Here is a 23,433-nt window from a genome sequence, read left to right as displayed (position 1 = left end):
ATCTCTACCATCCCTGTAACCCATGGCTGATCCAGCTAACCTGCACATCCCTGGACACTATGGGCAATTTAGCATGGCCAATCCTCCTAACCTGCACATTTTTGGACTGTGAAAGGAAACCGGGGAACCCGGAGGAAACCCATGCTAACACGGAGAAAATGTGCAAACTCCACATAGACAGTCACCCAAGGTGGTATCAAATCCAGTCCCTGGCACTGTGAGGCAGCAGTGCTCACCACTGAGCCATTGTGCCATCCCTGCTTTGAGGGGTAAGAGAGTAAAAATGAAAGTTATTCATTGCAGAATTTTAAACTCTTATAGCCACAATATCCAAATGGTTGGTCCAGTTTCACACCTGGTCAATGGCAACTCCAGGATGTTGATAGTGGGGGATTCAGAGATGTGAATAACATTGAATGTCAGGGAAAAATGGTAAGATTTTGTCTTATTGGGAATGAACATTGCTTGGCACTTGTGTTAAGCTTAAACAGCTGCAAGGTACATACATTTGAACTTAACAAAAATAGATGACAGCCATTCTCTGATTCATTTTTCAGCTTAATGCCTTGATTAATCAGTCAACCCACCTGGTTTAAATCTGACTGCATAGAGTTATTCAATTGATTTTGGCTTCCAACTGAGTCCCAACTACTCAGAGCCAGTATGGTTCTGTTGCTCTCTCAGCAGTCCATTGAAAGCATAACCGATCATTTCCTGCATGGAGTCTGTCTTTTTCTGTCTTCTAATTCCAGTTGACTGTGATGTAGCAACTGTTTTTTTAGGGAGCCTGAACTGTTTGAGTCAGAAACAAATGTAGTAACCCTTTTGAACTGTATGTTTTCCGAACGTTGCATTTTTCCACAGATTGCTTGCCGACACAGTAAAACAGGGAGAAAACGAGGACTGTAGATGCTAAAGTTAGATTCTAAAAGAGTGGTGCTAGAAAAGCACAGCAGGTCAAGCAGCGTCCGAGGAACAGGACAGTCGACATTTTGGGCATAAGCCTTTCATCAGGAATTGCTGCAAAAAAGAAAGATTTCATCATGGTGTTCTCACTGTTCTTATGGGGAGATTGGGGTGTAGTGTTACTATCACTGGACTGGTCATTTAGCTGCCATCTTAATGCTCTGGGTCATGGGTTCAAATCTCTCAATAGCAGCTGCTGGACATTAAAAGTCTAAATTCTTAAAACATGGAATTGAAAACTAATCTCAGTAATAGTGACAATGAACGTGTTATTGTAAAAATAAACCTCACCATGAGTTCAGTAATATCCTTTAGGGCTTGAAATCTGTCAACCTTACCTGGCCTAGCATATATGTGACAGTCTTGTCTCATCATATGAATTTCCTGAAACCCACTCCCAATGGATGTCAGGGATTGTTCCTTTAGGTCTGCCGGACAATGTTCCGTCCTTCTCATCAAGCTGCCATTTTCTACAGAATTAGGAGCCAAGACTGACTACTGACTTACACTGAGGTTTAGGAGGTCCAACTACCCAGGGTTCACTCTGTTGTTCCGGGAACTATTGGCTTTGTCTTTGGCCAGCAAACACCAAATTCTTGCCCTGAGTTAGAGTCAGGGAGTTTGCTGTTTCTATTCCTGAAACATTGTCATTGGTTCTAGGGAGATAAAGCTACATAATGAAATATAACTGTAGTAAATCTGTTGGATCCAGAAGAAATAAACTCATTCAGCACAAATTAGTGCAATCTAATAACAACAACCTAAACAGCAAAACTCAAAGTAGAACAATAGAAAATTGTACATATGAATTAGAGCTGAAAATGTGTTGCTGGAAAAGCGCAGCAGGTCAGGCAGTATCCAAGAAGCAGGAGAATCGACGTTTCGGGCATGAGCCCTTCTTCAGGAATGAGGAAGGTGTGTCTAGCAGGCTAAGATAAAAGTAGGGAGGAGGGACTTGGGGGGGGCGTCGGAAATGCGATAGGTGGAAGGAGGTCAAGGTGAAGGTGATAGGCCGGAGTTGGGGTGGGGGCGGAGAGGTCAGGAAGAAGATTGCAGGTTAGGAAGGCGGTGCTGAGTTTGAGGGATTTGACTGAGACAAGGTGGGGGGAGGGGAAATGAGGAAACTGGAGACATAGAACCCCACTGGTCCTCACCTACCACCCCACCAACCTCCATGTACAGCGTATCATCCGCCATCATTTCCGCCACCTCCAAACGGACCCCACCACCAGGGATATATTTCCCTCCCCTCCCCTATCAGCGTTCCGAAAAGACCACTCCCTCCGTGACTCCCTCGTCAGGTCCACACCCCCCACCAACCCAACCTCCACTCCCGGCACCTTCCCCTGCAACCGCAAGAAATGCAAAACTTGCGCCCACACCTCCCCCCTTACTTCCCTTCAAGGCCCCAAGGGATACTTCCATATCTGCCACAAATTCACCTGCACCTCCACACACATCATTTATTGCATCCACTGCACCCAATGTGGCCTCCTCTATATTGAGGAGACAGGTCGCCTACTTGCAGAACATTTCAGAGAACACCTCTGGGACACCCGGACCAACCAACCCAACCACCCCGTGGCTCAACACTTCAACTCCCCCTCCCACTCCACCAAGGACATGCAGGTCCTTGGACTCCTCCATCGCCAGACCATAGCAACACAATGGTTGGAGGAAGAGCGTCTCATCTTCCGCCTAGGAACCCTCCAACCACAAGGGATGAACTCAGATTTCTCCAGTTTCCTCATTTCCCCTCCCCCCACCTTGTCTCAGTCAAATCCCTCAAACTTAGCACTGCCTTCCTTACCTGCAATCTTCTTCCTGACCTCTCCGCCCCCACCCCCACTCCGGCCTATCACCCTCACCTTGACCTCCTTCCACCTATCGCATTTCCAACGCCCCTTCCCCAAGTCCCTCCTCCCTACCTTTTATCTTAGCCTGCTGGACACACTTTCCTCATTCCTGAAGAAGGGCTCATGCCCGAAATGTCGATTCTCCTGCTCCTTGGATGCTGCCTGACCTGCTGCATTTTTCCAGCAACACATTTTCAGCTCTGATCTCCAGCATCTGCAGTCCTCACTTTCTCCTCCATATGAATTAGAGGGCTGGATGAATGTTTATGTTGTTCACGTTATCTCATTCCAAGACTTGATAGGTTTTCACTATTGTAGTTTCTGATGTGATCAAACTTCTCAGTTGTATTACAACTTGTCATAGAGTTGTACAGCATAGACGGTCGAACTCGTCTGTGCAGACCAGATATCACAATCTAATCTAGACCCACTTGTCATTATTTGGCCCGTATCCCTCTAAACTCTTCCTATTTGGATGTTGTTGAACTTGAGAGAGTGCAGAAAAGATTTACAAGGATGCTGCTGAACTAGAAGGCTTGTGTTATAGGAAGAGGCTGAATAGCCTGGGGCGTTTTTCCCTGGAGCCTTGGAGGCTGAGGAGCGACATTATAGAGGTTTATAAAATCATGACGGGCATGGATTGGGTGAATAACCAAGGTCATTTTCGTGGGTGTGGGAGTCCAAACCTAGAGGGCATAGGTTTAAGGTGAGAGGGGAACAATTTAAAAAGTTACCTGAGGGGTAACTTTTTCACGCAGAGCGTGTTGCGTGCATAGAATAAGGGCCAGAAGACGTGGTGAAGGCTGATACGATTACAATATCTAACAGGCACCTGGATGCATAGTTGTACCTTGATATGTTCTGATTTATAGCGATAATGTATCTTTTAAAGCACCTGATTGAGATTTATACAGAAAAAGTCTCTACTGATAACCTGTGTATTGTTTTAACATTATTTTGTGAAATGACAGCTAATATCTCAAGTTTAACAGTAATTCACTACTGTTTTCTGTGTTTTTTTTCTAGAAAATGGCTCTGGGTCTGGAGAAGGAGGTATGTTTATATCTTTTTACACATTCAGGTATGAAAGTCAACCTCATAGCAGTCAAAGTAGAAACAGAAGATAACAATTCTATACAGTGCTGGGTATTTGTAAAGTGTTGCAGTGGGAGAGGGACACAAGTGGTTCCCTTTTATTCCTCTACACAGCTTAGATCCTATCAATTTCTTATAATTTGAGGTGGGCTTTATTTAGTCTATTCAATCTGGCTATGAGTTCTAAACTAAACCATTTAACAAAGCAATGGCCTTTTCAAAAAGGTTAAGAATTGATTCTGTTGCTATTGAATGTATTGACGTCTTCAGTATTTCAAAAGAGCTACTATTTCACAAGTGGTTTCTAATATCTCCATAACTTTCTGAAGGTCATGAACATTTAATTTTTTGAGCAAGTTCCAAATGGATCAAGAATGTAAATCACTGTCTGATGATATTGGTGTCATTCCCAGATATGATTCTAGTGAAATGTTGCAATTTGCTTATAACTTCTTATCCAACACATACTACATTAGCAATCCATATGATGAGAGACAATACTAGTGATGAGTATTTCTGTGAAATGCATCTCAGAAAGTGATAACATAACTTAAAAATGCAAATGGTTATCTCAGATCTAAATCATTTGGCACAAATTTGATAATAATTGGCATCCACTGTCATTTTACCATTTTAATTATGGAAACATGAGAAAAAGTTAAGAAGATGTCAAGAGTGCACTTCCGTATAATGGTTCTGGTTCGAAAGTATGAACTGTTCATGCCACCTGAATTTCTTCCTCCACAACTTTAATAGAAATGTTGGCACCTTTAAAATAAATGTGAGAACTCATCTTGCTAAACTTAGAGGAAATTCACAGACTATTGCATTAAAAGTTCAAATGTTGGAATCTATGACATAAATTAAGGACCTCTTTATTATAAACCATTAAATTTTATTTACGATACAAATAGTGAGACTGGACATGGTGTATTGTGTATAGTTTTGGTCTCCCTACCCTATACTTGCCATAGAGGGAGAACAGCAAGGGTTCCCTCGGATGATACCAGGGATGGCAGGACTTTCATATGAGGAGAGGTTGGTTCAACTGGGCCTGTATTCACTAGAGCTAAAAAGAATGAGAAGGGATCTGATTTAAATTTTAACAGTGATAAACAAACTAGATGCTTGGAGGATGATTCAAAAACTAGGATCACAGTCTCAAGATATGGGGTAGGCCTTTTAGGAAAGAGATGTTGAAACATTTCTTCAGGCTGGTCAACCTGTGGAATTTGCATCCACTGAGGGCAGTGGAAGCTGGGTCACTGAGCATATTTAAGGAAGAGATTGATAAAATGTTAGGTATTAGAGGCATCAAGCATATGCAGGAAAAGCATGAATATGGCCTTGAGATAGAACATCAGCCTGATTATATTGAATGGCAGAGTAGGTTCAAAGTGTCAAGCAGCTTACTCCTCATTCTGGTTTTTATGTTTCACATGAATCGGTTCCATTTGCCCGTTCACAATTTTTATTGGAGGTGACCAGAGCATGGTAACTGATTTCAAACATGTTGAGTTCAGAGTAACACTGAATCATTTGTGTTTTCCTGACTAAAACTGCTGTATAAAATGTATGAGGAAGTTTGATTCAGTGCAAGTCAGTAAAATGGGAGGTCACTGACCTAGTGGTATTATTGCTAGATCATTAATCCAGAGAACCAGGCAACATTCTGCCATGGCAGCTAGTGGAATTTGAATCCAATAAAAAATCCATAATTAAGCATCTAATAATCTCACGTTGTTGATTATTGGAAAAACCCACCTGGTTCTCTAATGTTCTTTAGAGAAGGAAACTATCATCCTTCCTAGTCTGGCCTACATGTGACTCCAGACCCAAGGCAATGTGGTTAACTCACAATTGAGAGTGTAGTGCTGGAAAAGCACAGCAGGTCAGGCAGCATCCAAGGAGCAGGAGGGCTTTTGCCCAGAACATCAACTCTCCTGCTCCTTGGATGCTGTCTGACCTGCTGTGCTTTTCCAGCACCACACTCGACTCTGATCTCCAGCATCTGCAGTCCTCACTTTCTCCTGGGTAATAAATTCAGGTCAAGCCAGCAACATCCTCATCCTGTGAATGGATGAAAATAATGGCTGTATAGGGGAAGCAGCAAGTTAGCAATTCTTCATGAAAACAGCGGGAAGCCAATTAAGTTATTTAAAAGAAGTGGTTCTGTTGCATTTTCATAAATGTGAAAGAAATGTAATGATAACTTATGAATTCAGTGTGCAGCGCAGGGGATCACAGGCCTCTAATCATCAACCATCTAAAGGTGCTGGCATCCAGGCAAGGTCTCAGACAGTGCAAAGGAACTAAGAGACAGCCAAAAGGAACTGAAAGGTAACATAGAGCTGAGGAATAGGACAGTGCTGCAGAACTGAGGGACAGCATTATGGGGGAATGCATTAGTGGTTGCAGCATCTCAGCAAGGCAAGTAAAGGTGCAATTCCATAGTTATACGATAAATCAGCGAGACATGGTGGATGTTCGCTGCCAGGGCAATGGCCTGTAGAGGAGTTTGAAGCAAACATTGATCTCAACCTTTCAGTCTCCATGGACCCTGAGCTGAGGAGCAGCAACACAGGAGGGGAATAGGCCATTCATTAGAAGTATCACTGCTGCAACAGATCATGGAAAGAAGCCAAAGGGAATGGTAGCAAGTGCAAAACTGAAAACAGGTTTTGTTACATCCTAGAGTTTTCTGGACTCGCATGAACTACTATCAGATGGTGGAACACTAGTGCAAATGAAGACCTTGGCTGGCAAGAGAGACCATCACTGAACTATATGTAAAATGGCAGGAAAACCTGCAACTAGGACTCAGTGGTTACCCAATGTCAGTGTTATTGAAAGTCATTGTTACATTAAACATCAACACATCTGGCCAGTGGAGGGGAGGATAGTGTGGAGTCATATAGGGAGTCCTTGTAATGCACCAACTAATTGCAGGCTTCCCTCAGAGCAATCCAGTGAACTGTACACTCCTCAGTCACAATAGCCTTTCAAATGAGTCTCCTGAATTAAAATGTTCTTCCTCATTCTCCATTGCATCTCTTTTCTTAAAATCTCACATTGTATCCTGTAATACTGTTGTCATCAGTTGTAATCTTATAAAGATCATTAACATCACCCGGCAATCTCCTTTGCCTCAAAGAGAGCAACCACAGCCTAAAAGGTCATCAACCTAAAATGTTAACCCTGTTACAAAGGTGTTGCCCATCTTGCTTTTCCAGCTTTTGTTCTTATTTCATTACCCACTTAAAGAATCATTGAATTTTACAGTAAAGCATTGTGTCTGTATCCGCTCCAGAAAGAGCTACCCCAGCTAGTTCCACCTTCCAGTACTATCTCTGTAGCCCTTGAATTTCAACATTTTCAAATATATATCTAGCTCTCTTTTGAAACCTCCTATGGAATCCACCTCGATTACCCTCTCAGGCAGCGTATTCCAAATACTAACAACTCTCTGAGTTCCTCCTCATCTCTCTCCTAACTCTATTGCTTAGAATTTTGAAAGTGAAATCCCTTGTAATTTGTCCATTACACACTAGAAAATGAATGGCTTTTAACAAAGTCCAAGTCCACATTTTAGTGAAAACGTTATTTCAGTAACCACAATCTATAAAACTCACACCACTTGATTACCAGCTCCTGGTATTTTCCACTCAATTAATATATTCATCACCTCTTTCCTTATTCCATTAGGTCTCTGACACTCTTCTGACCATATTAAATTATAATGGATTTGATTTTTTATTTACTAATTTTTATTTACTAAATTTTTAAAACCTGTTCAAAATAGCAACATACTATATTCCTTGTTTCTTTTCTTTAAGAGCATAAGAATTAGGAACAATAGTTTGCAATACAAACCTCAAGCCTATTTCACCATTTAATAAAATTGTGATTAATCACATCTCAGTCTTAACTCTGTTTCTTTTGTGCTTAATCTCTACAACTCTTTCACCCATCATTAATTAAAAATCTGTCTATCTCTTCCTTAAATTTATTCAATGTTCCAGTGTCCATCACACTCTGGGGTAATGAATTCCGCAGATTTGTGACCCTTTGAGAGAAGTCATTCCTCCTCATTCCTGTTTTAAATCTGCCACCCCTTAGCCTAAAACTATGATCTCTTGTTCTAGATTGCCCCACAAGGGAGACATTTGCTCCATGTCTACTTTGTCAATACTGTTTAGCATCTTCTACATCTCAATTAGATCTCCTCTTATTCTTATAAACTTCAGTGAGTATAGGCCTAAAGTGTTCAATCTCTCCTCATAAGACAACTCTTCTATCTCTGGAACTAATCTAGTGAAGCATTTTTACACATTAAAAATCTAAGCATCCTAATTCCAGTATATGTAACAATTTCTTAGAGCTTACTCCTTTCTTTTTGAAACAATCAGATAACTGACTACTGGTATGCACCTACAGGTCATTCTGCTATAATGAGACAGTTGCGTTCCTCTGCAACCCTGTGCTATAGAAAATCATGCTGTATAAGACCGCGGTAGAAAATTGCTATACCCGTTCAGTAGAAAGTTTGCATTATCCAAACAGCATCCACAATTCATCAATGATGTTGTAGCCAATTTGTGTTAATAAAACATGCTTTATACTAGAATGACCAAATTGGAGCTTTCTTCATTCCCCAACATCAGTTTTAAAATTGCAGTGTTTAATCCTCAGTCATTTTTCATTCACATGTTTTTTTGAATGAATGAATGATGATTTATTGTTGTTTACAGTGAATAATACATTCAAATATAGTGAAAAGCTTCAATTGTCAGCAAAATCTGATGCCATTTTGAGTAGTTTAAGAAAAAAAAGGACATAACTAAAAGAGTGTCCATCGTCATTCCACCAGCTCTGCCCTGAACCCTCAGCTAGCTCACCATCGTCTGTGGTGCCACCCCTCCTCCACCATCCCTCTGCTGCCTGTGCCAGTCTCATTAGAGTTGCCATTCTTCAGGCATCATTTCTTCACCGCTTGGCCCGCCTCGCCATTGCCACTGCCAATGTTGGACCCACAGTCACCCTCCAACCAGGAGCCCCTGGCTCCATTGTTGTCTCTCCAATAACCAGTGGACTCCATCTTCATGCTGACCACAGCCAGGAGCTGCAGTGCATCCTCACGGAATAACCAGGAGATCCCAGCTCTGAGCCTACCACTGTATATTATCCAATCGGGATCTATTATCAGTGTTGAACTCAATGAGTATTCCTGCTGAATCCCATTTTAGAATTTCTTCCAGTATTTTTGGTGAGTGAAATCACCATAGGGAATTCTCCTATAATGCCACAGTTGCATTCCAGCAAAATCTCACTTAATCGAAATATGGGAAAAGTGGGGTTAGGAGCAGACAAGCAAAAGAATACTCACTATCACTCAAACATCACCCAAAAGCAGAACACAAATTGTAGTACAGCTTGAGTGAATGTTTAAATTGTATTTATTAATGAAAGAATAATAAATTTAACACAGCCCATTTAAAAAAAAACATAAGGAAGCTGTGCTCTGTACAGTACCTCTCACAGAAAGCTGCCCTGTTGGCAGCTGACATCATGCATGAGCAGAACAGCATGAAGACCACGTGGACATTAGCGCATGCACAGAATGGAGCATGCAAATCGATCCCCCCTGGAATTGCACTATTGCCAACAGAGGTAAGCATTTTCAAAAATACCATTCCCTAATTCTTCAGCGACACTATAGCCAAACTGTGCTGCTGAAGTGCTCATTATCTCAGAACTACCTGTACCTGCTGACTCAGCAACAGCAAGTATTGCCACCTACCACCTGATGAAGGAGCATCGCTCCGAAAGCTAGTGCTTCCAATTAAACCTGCTGGACTATAACCGGATGTTGTGTGATTTTTAACTTTGTACACCTCAGTCCAACACCAGCATTTCCAAATCATGTTGCCGCCTATGTTGCTTTTGACTACATTTTTCTGATCATTTTAGCATCCCAAGCTAAATGGTAATATTTACCTTCCTTTCCCACAAGCAAAACTATAAACCTTTCTGTACTTGAGAATGTGTCACAGCAGAAGAAGCAAGTTTCATGTTCTTAGCCTGTCCTAAGATGGAAACTTGAAAACACCTGTAATTTTCTTATTGTTTTAATTTCCCAAATAAAATCTTCCAACTTGGAATTTTTCATGTTTGTACTCAATTCTAATATTTAAAAACAAGCATCTGGCCTTATTTGGATGTCAAGCCAATTTAGCTGTTCTATTAGACTGTGCAATTCCTCCATCTCAGATTGGAAGCCACTGCATCTTTTTGTTCGGCCCTACTTTGATTAATGGCAACAAGGCTAACATTTTTGAGATAAAATTGCAAATGCAGAGGATACTTGGTCCATTCTACTTGATTTCCAATCTAAAGTATGTAAAAGCCCCTGAAGAAGAATCAAATTGTGCACAAAATTTTAACTCTGTTTCTCTCTCGACAGATACTCCCAGACCTACTGGCTTTTTCTAGCATTTCCTGTTTTTATTTCGGCTTTCCAAATTCCACACTATTTTCCTTTTGTTAGCATGATGTCTTTTCACGTGCATATCCCTCACCAATGTGATAGAGGTATCAGCAAGCGGCAACCTATGTACATCCCAAATTCTCTACAACTTTGTAGTTCTTGTTGTTTTATGTCTTTTACTTTAGTTTTCTAGTTTGTCCATGATAACTTAAGATCACAATGGTGTTCATGATCTCCTTCAAAGACGTGTTCAGATACACTGTCTTAGCTTACACTGTGTTTTTTCGCCTTTCATCTTTGTCCTTCCATTCCTGAATTTATGGGCCTAACCTTCTGCCTTCATCCTGTAAATTCGTCCAGCTTTTATTTTTCTACAATGGCCTCCTCTGTTCAGGGGTGGACTAAACAGTCCCTATGAAAGGAGAGTCCCATCTGTCCATATTACAGAAACACTGCATGGGAGAAAGACAATCATGCAATGTCTTCCCGCTAACCCCTTCTATCAATGCCCGATGTGCACTTCCCTTCTACCCAGCTGTGGACACCAAGCTTAAGACTTTCTTCCCGATTTTGCACTGCACTCCAGTCTGACAATCCGCCAGTGACTGGCTGCCCTGCATTCTTGGCAGTTTGAATGTCCCTTTCTTTACAGCAGTCATGACATAGATTTCCAGTATACAGTCTTTGCCCTTTCTCTTGCATTTTGTGACCTTTTCTCCTGCAGGTAGGAGGGAAAGTCTCATTAATGCACAGCTGACCGTCTAATCAGCTGGTGTCCCTCTGACTCACGCTGGGGGTTTTCCTAATATCTCATCCAAATTCTGGAGATATGAGAGGTAGATGTCTGTCACCCACATACATTCATTTCTCAGGAATCAGCTTCTACTTGGGCACCGAATTGCTTTGTCCACCTGGTCAATTCCTCCCATCAATGAGACTCATTGCACGTTGTGGGAAAGCCACTGCATTGTCACATTACATTACACTTATTCTGTGTAGAGGGAATCATTGTTTAGAGAAATGCATTTGTATATTTGTACTAGTTGGCTCGCCGTTGTCCCGTGACCTCTATCCTCTGGAACATGCTATCCCATTAATTTGCAGCAGCTATTAAGTATTTCATTTGAGTTATGTTAGCAGTATGAAGCTGAGTTTGAGTGGATTTTCAAAGCTATAAGTGAACTAACAACTTCAAAAACAAAAAAGCAAAGATAACGTAAACCATAGTCTGCAACTTTGAAATGTTAGATTAGTCAGAATGACTCAATCCTTACTGTAGTAGAACTAAAATAAAACATGAGACAGAATTGGAAGTTGTTCTAAGCTCAAAAAGAAAATCTGTAAATAGCTACAGAATTGGATAAAAAAATCCAGAGCAAGTAAGAGTAGCCAGTCTGTTATGAGTGCTGGGGAAAGAGTGCTACAAACTGGTTTACAACGTAGACCTCAATAAGGAGCAGAAAAGCCAGGTTGCAGAAGTTTTCTTATATTCATTCACGGGATGAGGGTGTCACTGGCTAGGCCAGCATTTGTTGCTAATCCTGAAATGCCCAGAGGGCAGTTAAGAGTCAGTTATATTGCTGTGGATCTAGAATCACATGTAGGCCAGACCAGATAAGGGCAGCAGTTTCCTTCTTTAAGGGACTTTAGTGAATCAGACTGGTTTTTCTGGTTCATGGAGCTATCGTCATCATTAGACTTATAATTCCAGATTTTGTTTTGTCTTAATTCAAATTCTATCATCTGCCAAGGTGGGATTTGATCCCGGGTCCCAAAAACATTCCTGGGTTTCTGGATTAACAGTCTAACAATAATACTACTAGCCTCTTGCCTTCCTTCATTGCCTTTGAATGTTTTGAAGACCTACTTTGAATTCTATACTGATGTTACTAATGAATGGTATGTGTTCAGTATCAAAGATCAGGGAGAGGAAAGCTATTAGATTAGATTCCCTACAGTGTGGAAACAGGCCCTTCGGTCCCACATGTCCATCCTGACCCTCCAAAGTGTAACCCACCCAGACCCATTTCTTTCTGATTAATGCACCTAACACTATGAGCAATTCACCTAACCTGCACATCTTTGGACTGTGGGAGAAAACCCACACAGATACGGGAGCGGGGGAGTCACCTGAGGTTGGAATCAAACTCAGGTCCCTAGTGCTATGAGGCAGCAGTACTAACCACAGAGCCACTGTGCCATCCACAGACTCTTGATCAGTCTGTGACAGCGCTGAGATGTCTAGCTGAATCCTGAGTTTCTCTCAGGCTTAAGTGATCTGACTGTTGAAAGAAGTGAAATTTACACTCAAGAAACTTATTGCAGAATCTCTAAGGCTGACAGTCATCACCTGGAGTATATAATGACAGGACAGACCTGCTGAGACATGTTTAGATCAGAGTGGTGCTGGAAAATTACAGCAGATCAGGCAGCATCTGAAGAGCAAGAAAATCGACGGTTCAGGCAAAAGCGCTTCATCAGAAATAAAGGATTCTATTCCTGACAAAGGGCTTTTGCCCGAAACTTCGATTTTCCTGCTCCTCAGATACTGCCTGACCTGCTGTGCTTTTCCAGCACCACTCTGATCTAAACTATGGTTTCCAGCATCTGTAGTCCTCACTTTTGACCTGCTGAGACACATTCCAGGCCAAACAAAAAGACCACATTGGTAAAAAGGAAGAATTGTTTGCAGAAGATCAAGGCCAGAAGACAGAATTTAAATATGCACAGGACATCACACAAAAGCATAGGAAGTCAGTCCAGCATGAGGAAAGCAATGCCTTAACTGAAAGAAGCTGAAACACCTTTTGCACAGGAGTGATTAACTAGAAGGAAACAAAACAAGACAATAGAGATGTCTGCTGGAGAGATGTCAATTGATAATTCTGATGAATCACTGTCCACCATATCATGCTAAGTTAGCAGCATCGGGATCCATTGGTTTGTGACTGATGGAATGATGATTGCATTGCTATGAACTCATCTGATGGCAATACTAGACAAGTTTGATCCTAAAGTGAAACCTAGCTCATTGGAAAAAAACAATTCTTTTTGTAATGAAGGTATCATGGTGACCAATCACAGAATATATTCAAATAAGACTGACAAGAAAACACAAAAGGAAAGAAAAATGGAAACAAAATTTTATGTATATGAATGGCAGTTTTGAAAGGTCTTGTCATAAATATGTATAGAAAGATTAAATACTTTTTCCCACCAATATCCTTTAGAGATACTCAACCCCAGTGAGGCATCACTCCCATTTTCACTTGAAATTTCCTGCTAAACCGAAAAAGTAATAATTTATTTTTCCTTTGATCATTTCTGCACATTCAAAATGTGCTTTTCTCCATCCCTCCCCTGAAATGAGTAGACAGGCTCATTCATTGACTTTTCACTGTCTTTAACTACTTTGAGACTGCTAAAATAGTTTATGGCCTCCTTCCAACCCTGATGGCCTGAAGACTTCCACAAACTAAAAGTGCCATTTTACTCAAAATAGATCTTCTGAACTGCACTTGCTAATGGCCCCGGTTCTGTTTCAGTAGGTCATAAAAGTACAACAATTATTTCCCCAGGTATCTTACTCACTCATTTAACTTAAGGCAGAGGCTTTCTTGGAAAGACTGTCTTTAGCTCCCTGTTCCAGTAACTTTCTGATCTTTTCTTAAAAGAGTAAAATTACACCTGCACAGCACTGAAAACCAAAAACCCACTTACCCCTTTAGAATCAAAAAGTCAAAACTATAATCATAAATTATAAATCTGCATCACAGCAGGAGAGCATCAAATGAATGTGAAATATCAGGTAGACGCTAATGCTTCATACAACACTGAGATTTGCAAACCTGATCAAAATGACTCAGGATGATGATCCAAGAGTTAAACCCTTAAAGGTAAGTTTCAGGCAATATAATGGAATGTTACTCATTGAAGAGGACATATAAAGCTGAGAGCCCATACATTGAGAAGAACGAAGGTCTGGAATTTTAAATAGTGCAAAATCACTCATCTCAGCTGAAGCAAGTCGAAAGTTTGAATCGTAGCTGAAATGAATGATTTTGCTCACTGTCTCAATGTCCACACTGACTCTCTGAAGAGTAAGCCTCCCAGACCCATTCCCCTACCCTATTACTCTACATTTGCCCCTTACTATTGCACCTAACCTACACATCCCTGAACACTATGAGCAATTTAGCACGGCCAATTCACCTGGCCAGCACATCTTTGGATTGTGGGAGGAAACCAGAGCACCCAGAAGAAACCGACACAGATGATATGGGGAGAATGTACAAACTCCACATAGACAGTCACCCAAAGCTGGAATCATACCTGGGTCCTTGGCACTGTGAGGCAGCAGTGCCAGCCACTAAGCCACCATACTGGTAACTCTACATGAGCCAGGAGACAATTGCAGTGTTTCACAGGGCTTCAGGGCACTGTCTTCCAGACAGATGTTCGAAGATAGCAAAGATGTTTTTACAGAACCTGGATGCCCTCCTTGTGAATTTCATCTCAAAGTAGAGATAGGACCAACACAACATGAGTTACATATGAACATAGTAACAAGGAATAATAGGATACTCAGCTCCTTGATGCTGCTCTGCCATTCAATAAGATCAAAGCAGATCATTTAACCTCACCTCTCCATCCCCAATAACCTTTCATCCCCTTGGTAATCAAGAATCTTTTCTTCCAAGTCTAGCCTGAAAGACAAAACAGGAAAGCTGAAAACAAGGTGAGTAATCTAAAAAGAGACAGCTCCTACAAACGTGAATACCTGGTTATCAGCAGAGAAAAAATTTTGAAAACTGCAAGTGTGCAAAGCTCAAAAGGAGCATTATTAAGGTTTTAAGAGACCTTACTACGATATATAAACCATTAAAGAAATTTTGCCCGAACTTGCCAAGGCAAAGGTATTTAGTACCTGGTAAGTGTAGAGCTGTACTGGCAAGTGAAGCTGGATGAAAACAGCAGTTTTCTGACTAAATCTGTAATGCCATTTAAGAGATATGGATGGATGCACATCCTGCTTGATATTTCCACTGCTCCAGAAAACTATCACTGCAGATAGTGTAAAGTAATCAGTGATTTTCCTGGAGTGGAAACTATTGTGAATTACCTGCAAGTCTATGGATATAGAGGTATGATGGAAGAAACCATTTCAGACCAAGATCAGAAACTAGTGTGACTGCTGTACAGAGCTCACCATATGAACCTGAAGGTGAACAAGAAGAAGATGCAATTGAAAATGCCTGAAGTCCAGTATTTAGATTGTGTGCTGACAGCAAAGTATTGTGGCTGGATCCTGACAAGATGAAAATAGCAACAGAGATGCTACAACCAACAGAGAGTCATACAGCACAGAAACGGACCCTTCGGTCCAACCAGTCCATGCCGAACATAATCCCAAACTAAGCTAGTCGCACCTGTCTGCTTTTATCCCATATCCCTCCAAACATTTCTTATTCATGTACTTTTATAAATGTCTTTTAAACGTTGTAACTGTTCCCACATATACCACTTGCATACATGAACCACACCGTGTAAATAAAATTGCCCTGTGTCTTTTTAAAATCTTTCTCCTCTCACCTTTAAAATAATGCCCCAGTCTTGAAATCTCCCACCCTAGGGAAAATAACATTATCTATACTCTTCATTATTTTATAAACCTCTGAAGGGTCATCCCTTAACTTCCTATGCTCCAGTGAAAAATCGCAACCCATCCAGCCTTTCCTTGTAACTCAAACCCTCCACATACTGGTGAATCTCTCTGAACCCTCTCCAATTACAGGGAGACCAGAAGGGACACGGTACTCCAGATGAGGCTGTACAGTAGATGTGAAACTGTGAAACTTATGCAGCGACTTGTTGAATTTGTGAACAATTTAGCAAAGGTCTTGTTTAACTTGATATTAGCATGTTAACCTCTACAAAAGTTCATTGCTAAGAATGTGCAGTGGGGTACGAAATGAGAACCAAATTTCACTAAAGTCAAACAACTAATGATAACCCTAGTACTGAGATACTATGATGTCAAAGGTTTCCTTGTAGCCTGGTGCCAACAAGACAAGACCAGGAGCAAGAGATGGAAATGTGTTGCTGGAAAAGCGCAGCAGGTCAGGCAGCATCTAGGGAACAGGAGAATCGACGTTTCGGGCATTAGCCCTTCTTCAGGAAAGCTAATGCCCGAAACGTCGATTCTCCTGTTCCCTAGATGCTGCCTGACCTGCTGCGCTTTTCCAGCAACACATTTCCATCTCTGATCTCCAGCATCTGCAGACCTCACTTTCTCCTCAAAGACCAGGAGCAACCCTTATGCAGGAAGAACCAGCTGTATTTGCATTCAGGTTGCTAATGCAAAATGAATGATGCTAATCTCAGATAGAAAAATAATTCTTGACTATTGTCTTTATGAACTTTTTAATCAGTATCTGTTTGGGAGAGACAAAGTGCTAGAGAAGTCTGACCGTAAACCACTCAAAGCATTTTTCTCAAAAAGATTATTTTCTTTGTTGACCATGGATATTGAGTAACTTGGAAGTGCAATTTGTTAGTTTTTGAAAAGGTGAAAAGGGTTGTTTGGAGAAAGCACAGTGTATGTGTGACTACCATGTGCAACACACAGCATACTGGCTGGCTGTAGTCATGTGACCTCAACCTCTGCTGTTACTTACTTTCATTTAACTTTGTAGCAGCCCTCAAACACATTTACTTGAAACCACTATTGATCAGCTTGTAACATTGTACCTAGATGTACTTTTGGACCCCATGGTGGCTAAGCTCTGCATATCTCTCCCTTCAGGCCTCCTTGGTCAGGCAGAAGGGTTTCTTGCAATCTGCAGGAACAAGCAGCACACTTCATTTAAATGTAGCCTGAAGGAGAACCTGATTTACAACTTCCTGTTCTTTCCTATTGACCTGCTATTGCTCTGGTGTAGTGACGTATTGGGGCATTGTGCTGGAAATCACAGCCCACTATTCCCAGAGTCCTATCAAATATGAAGATTTAATGCAATTGTCATGAATGCCAACTTTCCTTTGACCAACTGCTACCCAGGATAACAACAAACCCCTTCAAGTTTTCTTCAGTAACAATAAAATTAACTATTTATTGTAATGTTCAGAATTTTAACAAGAGCAGTAAAAGAATGGGATTTCTAATTTATGTGACTTCACCTTTACTCCTTATAAAACTTCCCAAACACAGCCTCACAAAGGAAAATGGATAAAATACAAATATTCTGAGTGGAGGAAAAAATAGCCAGTTGTGAATCACCAATAGAAAATCACAAACTATGATGGATTGGTTCCACAATCCTTTTTCTTCTTTGACAATGTCTCAACATTGCCTCACAGTGATGAGCAATCTTTAGTTCCCTGGTCACTTTGCTAGGCCAGGGTCTTTCTGGTTTTCGAGGAGAAAGTGAGGTCTGCAGATGCTGGAGATCAGAGCTGAAAATGTGTTGCTGGAACAGCGCAGCAGGTCAGGCAGCATCCAGGGAACAGGAGAATCGACGTTTCGGGCATAAGCCCTTCTTCCTGTTCCCTGGATGCTGCCTGACCTGCTGCGCTGTTCCAGCAACACATTTTCAGCTCTTTCTGGTTTTCATTAGGTTATACAACTACTTCTTTTAGCATTTTGAAATGTATTTTTATTCTGCTGTTCCAGTAGAAAATTGGGGATAGCAACTTGACAGAAAGGAAAGAGACAAAAGATTGATACAACTAACTTCAGGAGGTCTCTTTACTACTTCTCTCTGTGACTCCCCTTACAGAACCTGTAATAAACTGAAACCTGACCAATCAGAGGCTTATTACTGTGCTGAGCTCTCCTAAACCTATGATAATTGGGTGTGAATTGAAAGCCAGGGCAGATTATCCTGAACGTACCCAATTTGAAATGCCTATTTGTCTGGGCATAATGTTCCCAGTAGTAATATTGTTTCACATGCTCCAGTTAGCTGCACTTCTACATCCTTGTATGGTCCCTTTTTCTAAGTCATGTCTGGTTTTGTTATTTTCAGTCCATAGGCAACAAAAAAAAATGAGATCTCTTTCACTGGGAGATGGGTTCTCACAGTGGCTGGCATGGCAATGTGCGAGACTCAGTAGCAAACTTCAATCAGATCTCTCTCCTATTCAAAAATGCTGTGATAATGTGATGCTGAGATCACATCCTGCCTGCCTGCTCCCTACATTTGATTTTCTGGGCCCTGTACCTCCATCGTGTTAATCAGCCAGCCGCCATAATGTTGTTTTCAACAGCCACTAAATCTAAACAATGACGCTGTACAATGCTGGATTCATAGCCAGGAGCCACAGATACAAATGCCACCTTGGAATTTTAGATTCTGGTGTTTTAACATACAATGTACAACTATACTAATATCCAATAAGTGCCAGCAAGTCAGATTCAATGCATAGAAGATACATAAACTTGCACTTTAGTAAAACTTTGAGATTTGTCCTCTCCTCATTTTCTTTTCAGAATAATTTAAATTAACATTAAGGGTACAAATCTGAGCAAGGAAAATCAAAAATGAACTAACTCCCCTTTTGCCAGCTGCTGCTTCAGAGAAGCAGAAAAGGAATTGATTTTTTTTTAAAGTGGGTTAGTTGCATTGTGTGCTTCAACTTAATAGGAGTCAATTTTTGAACAACACAAACATGACATATTTCATTAACGGTTAACAATGTAAGAGGAAGCATCAAATCAAATTCCATGCAGTGGCTGTTATTTATAAACAACATTATATTCCCACAATAAATTGAGATTGTAATATATACAGCAGAGTAACAATGGTGACATCACACAGCTGGATCTATCCCCTTGTGATCAATTGGCAACCACTGAATGGTTCAAATAATTGGACTTACATGTTTTGCTCAATCACTGGTGTGACTGGGTAGCATTGACCAACAGTATGGTCAGATGTGTAATTGTAACTGTATATGACTGTTTCTGGTTCTCAGAATTTCAAAACATTACTGCTCATATCTAGATTGTCTTATTATCCAGACAGGTCACACATTTAGCCCACGTGAATACACGGAGAAAAAAAGTCGTGCCCAGTGCATATATTACCTAGTCACTCAAAATGTTGGATTTTGTTTCATATTCAGATGAATATATACACAACGTAAGCAATGTAATAGCAAAATACATCAAAGGACAGAATCTTACAGGGGTCTGAATAACATGGCCAATGACAAGATGTGTGGTAGAATCAGGTGACAGGTGAAGAAAGGGCCATTTCAATGTCAGGATCAACTTGTGCAATCTTTTATGCTTTTTACAAGCATTGTAGTGAGACTCTAGCAAGACAGTGGCGAGTCGCCAATTGGTTGGGATTATTGACTGTTAAACGCTTTGTTGACAGCCTAACTCGCCTCATCAATATTTAGTTTGCTAACCTCCCAAATTCCAAACAAGGTCAACATCAGAAAGACTCGACAAGGAAGCCAGAGCCTGTAGTTTCCTTGCTACAGTATTGCAATGATAGTCGAAGTGCAGGAGTGTCCTGTAGTTGGATTGGAGATCAGGCTGGCAGATGTCAGATGCCAGTGCCCAAGGACATAAAGCCCATTTGGCAGATTTGGCTTATCACTTTCTTTGAACGACTTCAGTGTTGGATATGGATGCTCTGTGAATATTGGCCACATACGCTTTGTATACATTGACATTGACATTTGACATCTGCCAGCCTCAAAGAACTCTCATAGCTCATCTCCAATCCACTGACAAGTCACTTGGAGTCATAGAGATGTACAGCATGGAAACAGACCCTTCGGTCCAACCTGCCCATGCCGACCAGATATTCCAACCAATATCCCTCCAAACCCTTCCTATTCATATACCCATCCAAATGCCTCTTAAATGTTGCAATTGTACCAGCTTCCACCACATCCTCTGGCAGCTCATTCCATACATGTACCACCCTCTGAGTGAAAAAGTTGCCCCTTAGGTCTCTTTTATATCTTTCCCCTCTCACCCTAAACCTATGCCCTCTAGTTCTGGACTCCCTGATCCCAGGGAAAAGCCTATTTATCCTATCCATGCCCCTCATAATTTTGTAAACCTCTGTAAGGTCACCCCTCAGCCTCCAAGCTTCAGGGAAAACAGCCTCAGCCTATTTAGCCTCTCCCTGTAGCTCAGATCCTCCAACCCTGGCAACATCCTTGTAAATCTTTTCTGAACCCTTTCAAGTTTCACAACATCTTTCCGATAGGAAGGAGACCAGAATTGCACGCAATATTCCAACAGTGGCCTAACCAATGTCCTGTATAGCCATAACATGACCTCCCAACTCCTGTAATCAGTACACTGACCAATAAAGGAAAGCATACCAAACACCTCCACTTTTCAAGGAGCTACCAACCTGCACTCCAAAGTCTCTTTGTTCAGCAACACTCCCTAGGACCTTACCATTAAGTGTACAAGTCCTGCTAACGTTTGCTTTCCCAAAATGCAGCACCTCGCATTTATCTGAATTAAACTCCATCTGCCACTTCTCAGCCCATTGGCCCAACAGGTCCAGATCCTGTTGTAATCTGAGGTAACCCTCTTCGCTGTCCACTACACCTCCAATTTTGGTGTCATCTACAAACTTACTAACTGTACCTCTTATGCTCGCATCCAAATCATTTATGTAAATGACAAAAAGTAGACGGCCCAGCACCGATAATTGTGGCACTCCACTGGTCACAGGCCTCCAGTCTGAAAAACAACCCTCCACCACCACCCTCTGTCTTCTACCTTTGAGCCAGTTCTGTATCCAAATGGATAGTTCTACCTGTATTCCATGAGATCTAACCTTGCTAGTCAGTCTCCCATGGAGAACCTTGTCGAACGCCTTACTGGAGTCCATATAGATCACATCTATTGCTCTGCCCTCATCAATCTTCTTTGTTACTTCTTCAAAACACTCGATCAAGTTTGTGAGACATGATTTCCCACGCACAAAGCCATGTTGACTATCCCGAATCAGTCCTTGCCTTTCCAAATATATGTACATTCTGTCCCTCAGGATTCCCTCCAACAACTTGCCCACCACCGAGGTCAGGCTCACCAGTCTATAGTTCCCTGGCTTGTCTTTACCACCTTTCTTAAACAGTGGCACCACGTTTGCCAACTTCCAGTCTTCCGGCACCTCACCTGTAACTATCAATGATACAAATATCTCAGCAAGAGGCCCAGCAACCACTTCTCTACCTTCCCACAGAGTTCTCGGTTACACCTGATCAGGTCCTGGGGATTTATCCACCTTTAACCGTTTCAAGACATCCAGCACTTCCTCCTGTGTAATCTGGACATTTTGCAAGATGTCACCATCTATTTCCCTACAGTCTATATCTTCTATATCATTTTCCACAGTAAATACTGATGCAAAATATTAATTTAGTATCTCCCCCATTTTCTATGGCTCCACACAAAGGCTGCCTTGCTGATCTTTGAGGGGCCCTATTCTCTCCCTTGTTACCCTTTTGTACTCAATATATTTGTAAAAACCCTTTGGATTCTCCTTAATTCTATTTGCCAAAGCTATCTCATGTCCCTGTTTTGCCCTCCTGATTTCCCTCTTAAGAATACTCCTACTTTCTTTATACTCTTCTAAGGATTCACTCGATCTATCTTATCTATACCTGACATATGCTTCCTTCTTTTTCTTAACCAAACCCTCAAATTCTTTAGTCATCCAGCATTCCCTATACCTACCAGCCTTCCCTTTCACCCTGACAGGAATATACTTTCTCTGGATTCTTGTTATCTCATTTCTGAAGGCTTCCCATTTTCCAGCCGTCCCTTTACCTGCAAACACCTGCCCCCAATCAGCTTTCGAAAGTTCTTGCCTAATACCGTCAATATTGGCCTTTCTCTAATTTAGAACTTCAACTTTTAGATCTGGTCTATCCTTTTCCATCGCTATTTAAAATCTAATAGAATTATGGTCGCTGGCCCCAAAGTGCTCCCCCACTGACACCTCAGTCACCTGCCCTGCCTTATTTCCCAAGAGTAGGTCAAGTTTTGCACCTTCTGTAGTGGGTGCATCCACATACTGAATCAGAAAATTGTCTTGTACACACTTAATAAATTCCTCTGCATCTAAACCTTTAACACTATGGCAGTCCCAGTTGATGTTTGGAAAGTTAAAATCCCCTACCATAACTACCCTATTATTCTTACAGATAGCTGAGATCTCCTTATAAGTTTGTTTCTCAATTTCCCTCTGACTTTGGGGGGTCTATAATGCAATCCCAATAATGTGATCATCCCTTTCTTATTTCTCAGTTCCACCCAAATAACTTCCCTGGATGTATTTCCGGGAATATCCTTCCTCAACCCAGCTGTAATGCTATCCCTTATCAAAAATGCCACTCTCCCTCCTCTCATGCCTCCCTTTCTATCCTTCCTGTAGCATTTGTATCCTGGAACATTAAACTGCCAGTCCTGCCCATCCCTGAGCCATGTTTCTGGAATTGCTATAATATCCCACTCTGAGTTCATCTGCCTTCCCTGTTAGGCCCCTTGCATTGAAATAATTGCAGTTTAATTTATTAGTCTTTCACTACCAGCATGGATGTGGCTACCCACTTCCCAGAGGCTGACCCTCTGAGAATCAGGTCTGCAAAAAAGGTGTGAGAGAATTGACCCATTTCTTCACCTGGTACGGAATTCTCTGTCCAGATTTTGTCAGATCAAAGTTCAAATTTCATGTCCAATTATTCCACAACGTTATGGTGAGACCAAGTGGAAGTCTTCAGTGTACCTCTCACAGTCACAAGGAGGTGCTCAGTGTACCTCTCACAGTCACAAGGAGGTGCTCAGTGTACCCCTCACAGTCACAAAGAGGTGCTCAGTATATAATTTGCAGTCACAAGGAGGTGCTCAGTGTATCGCTCACAGTCACAAGGAGGTGCTCAGTGTACCCCTCACAGTCACAAGGTGCTCAGTGTATTGCTCACAGTCACAAGGAGGTGCTCAGTGTACTCCTCAGTCACAAGGAGGTGCTCAGTGTACCCCTCACA

The 23,433-nt window shown here is 41.5% G+C and overlaps 1 protein-coding gene across 1 annotated transcript in view; it reads left to right on the top strand.

Annotated features, from left to right (window-relative positions):
* The window catches only part of LOC122549953 (tomoregulin-1-like), a 231,098-nt gene that overhangs the window by 131,651 nt on the left and 76,014 nt on the right, over positions 1-23,433 (top strand). The window contains exon 4 of the mRNA XM_043690236.2: positions 3,849-3,875. Within this exon, the coding sequence (XP_043546171.2) occupies positions 3,849-3,875 (27 nt within the window). The remainder of the gene's footprint in view (positions 1-3,848; positions 3,876-23,433) is intronic.

This window comes from Chiloscyllium plagiosum, unplaced genomic scaffold, assembly GCF_037043375.1.
Source record: "Chiloscyllium plagiosum isolate Xiang-an unplaced genomic scaffold, Cpla_swu_hap1 HiC_scaffold_5, whole genome shotgun sequence".
In the NCBI taxonomy this organism is placed as follows: domain Eukaryota; kingdom Metazoa; phylum Chordata; class Chondrichthyes; order Orectolobiformes; family Hemiscylliidae; genus Chiloscyllium; species Chiloscyllium plagiosum.
This window is presented reverse-complemented; position numbering and strand designations above follow the sequence as displayed.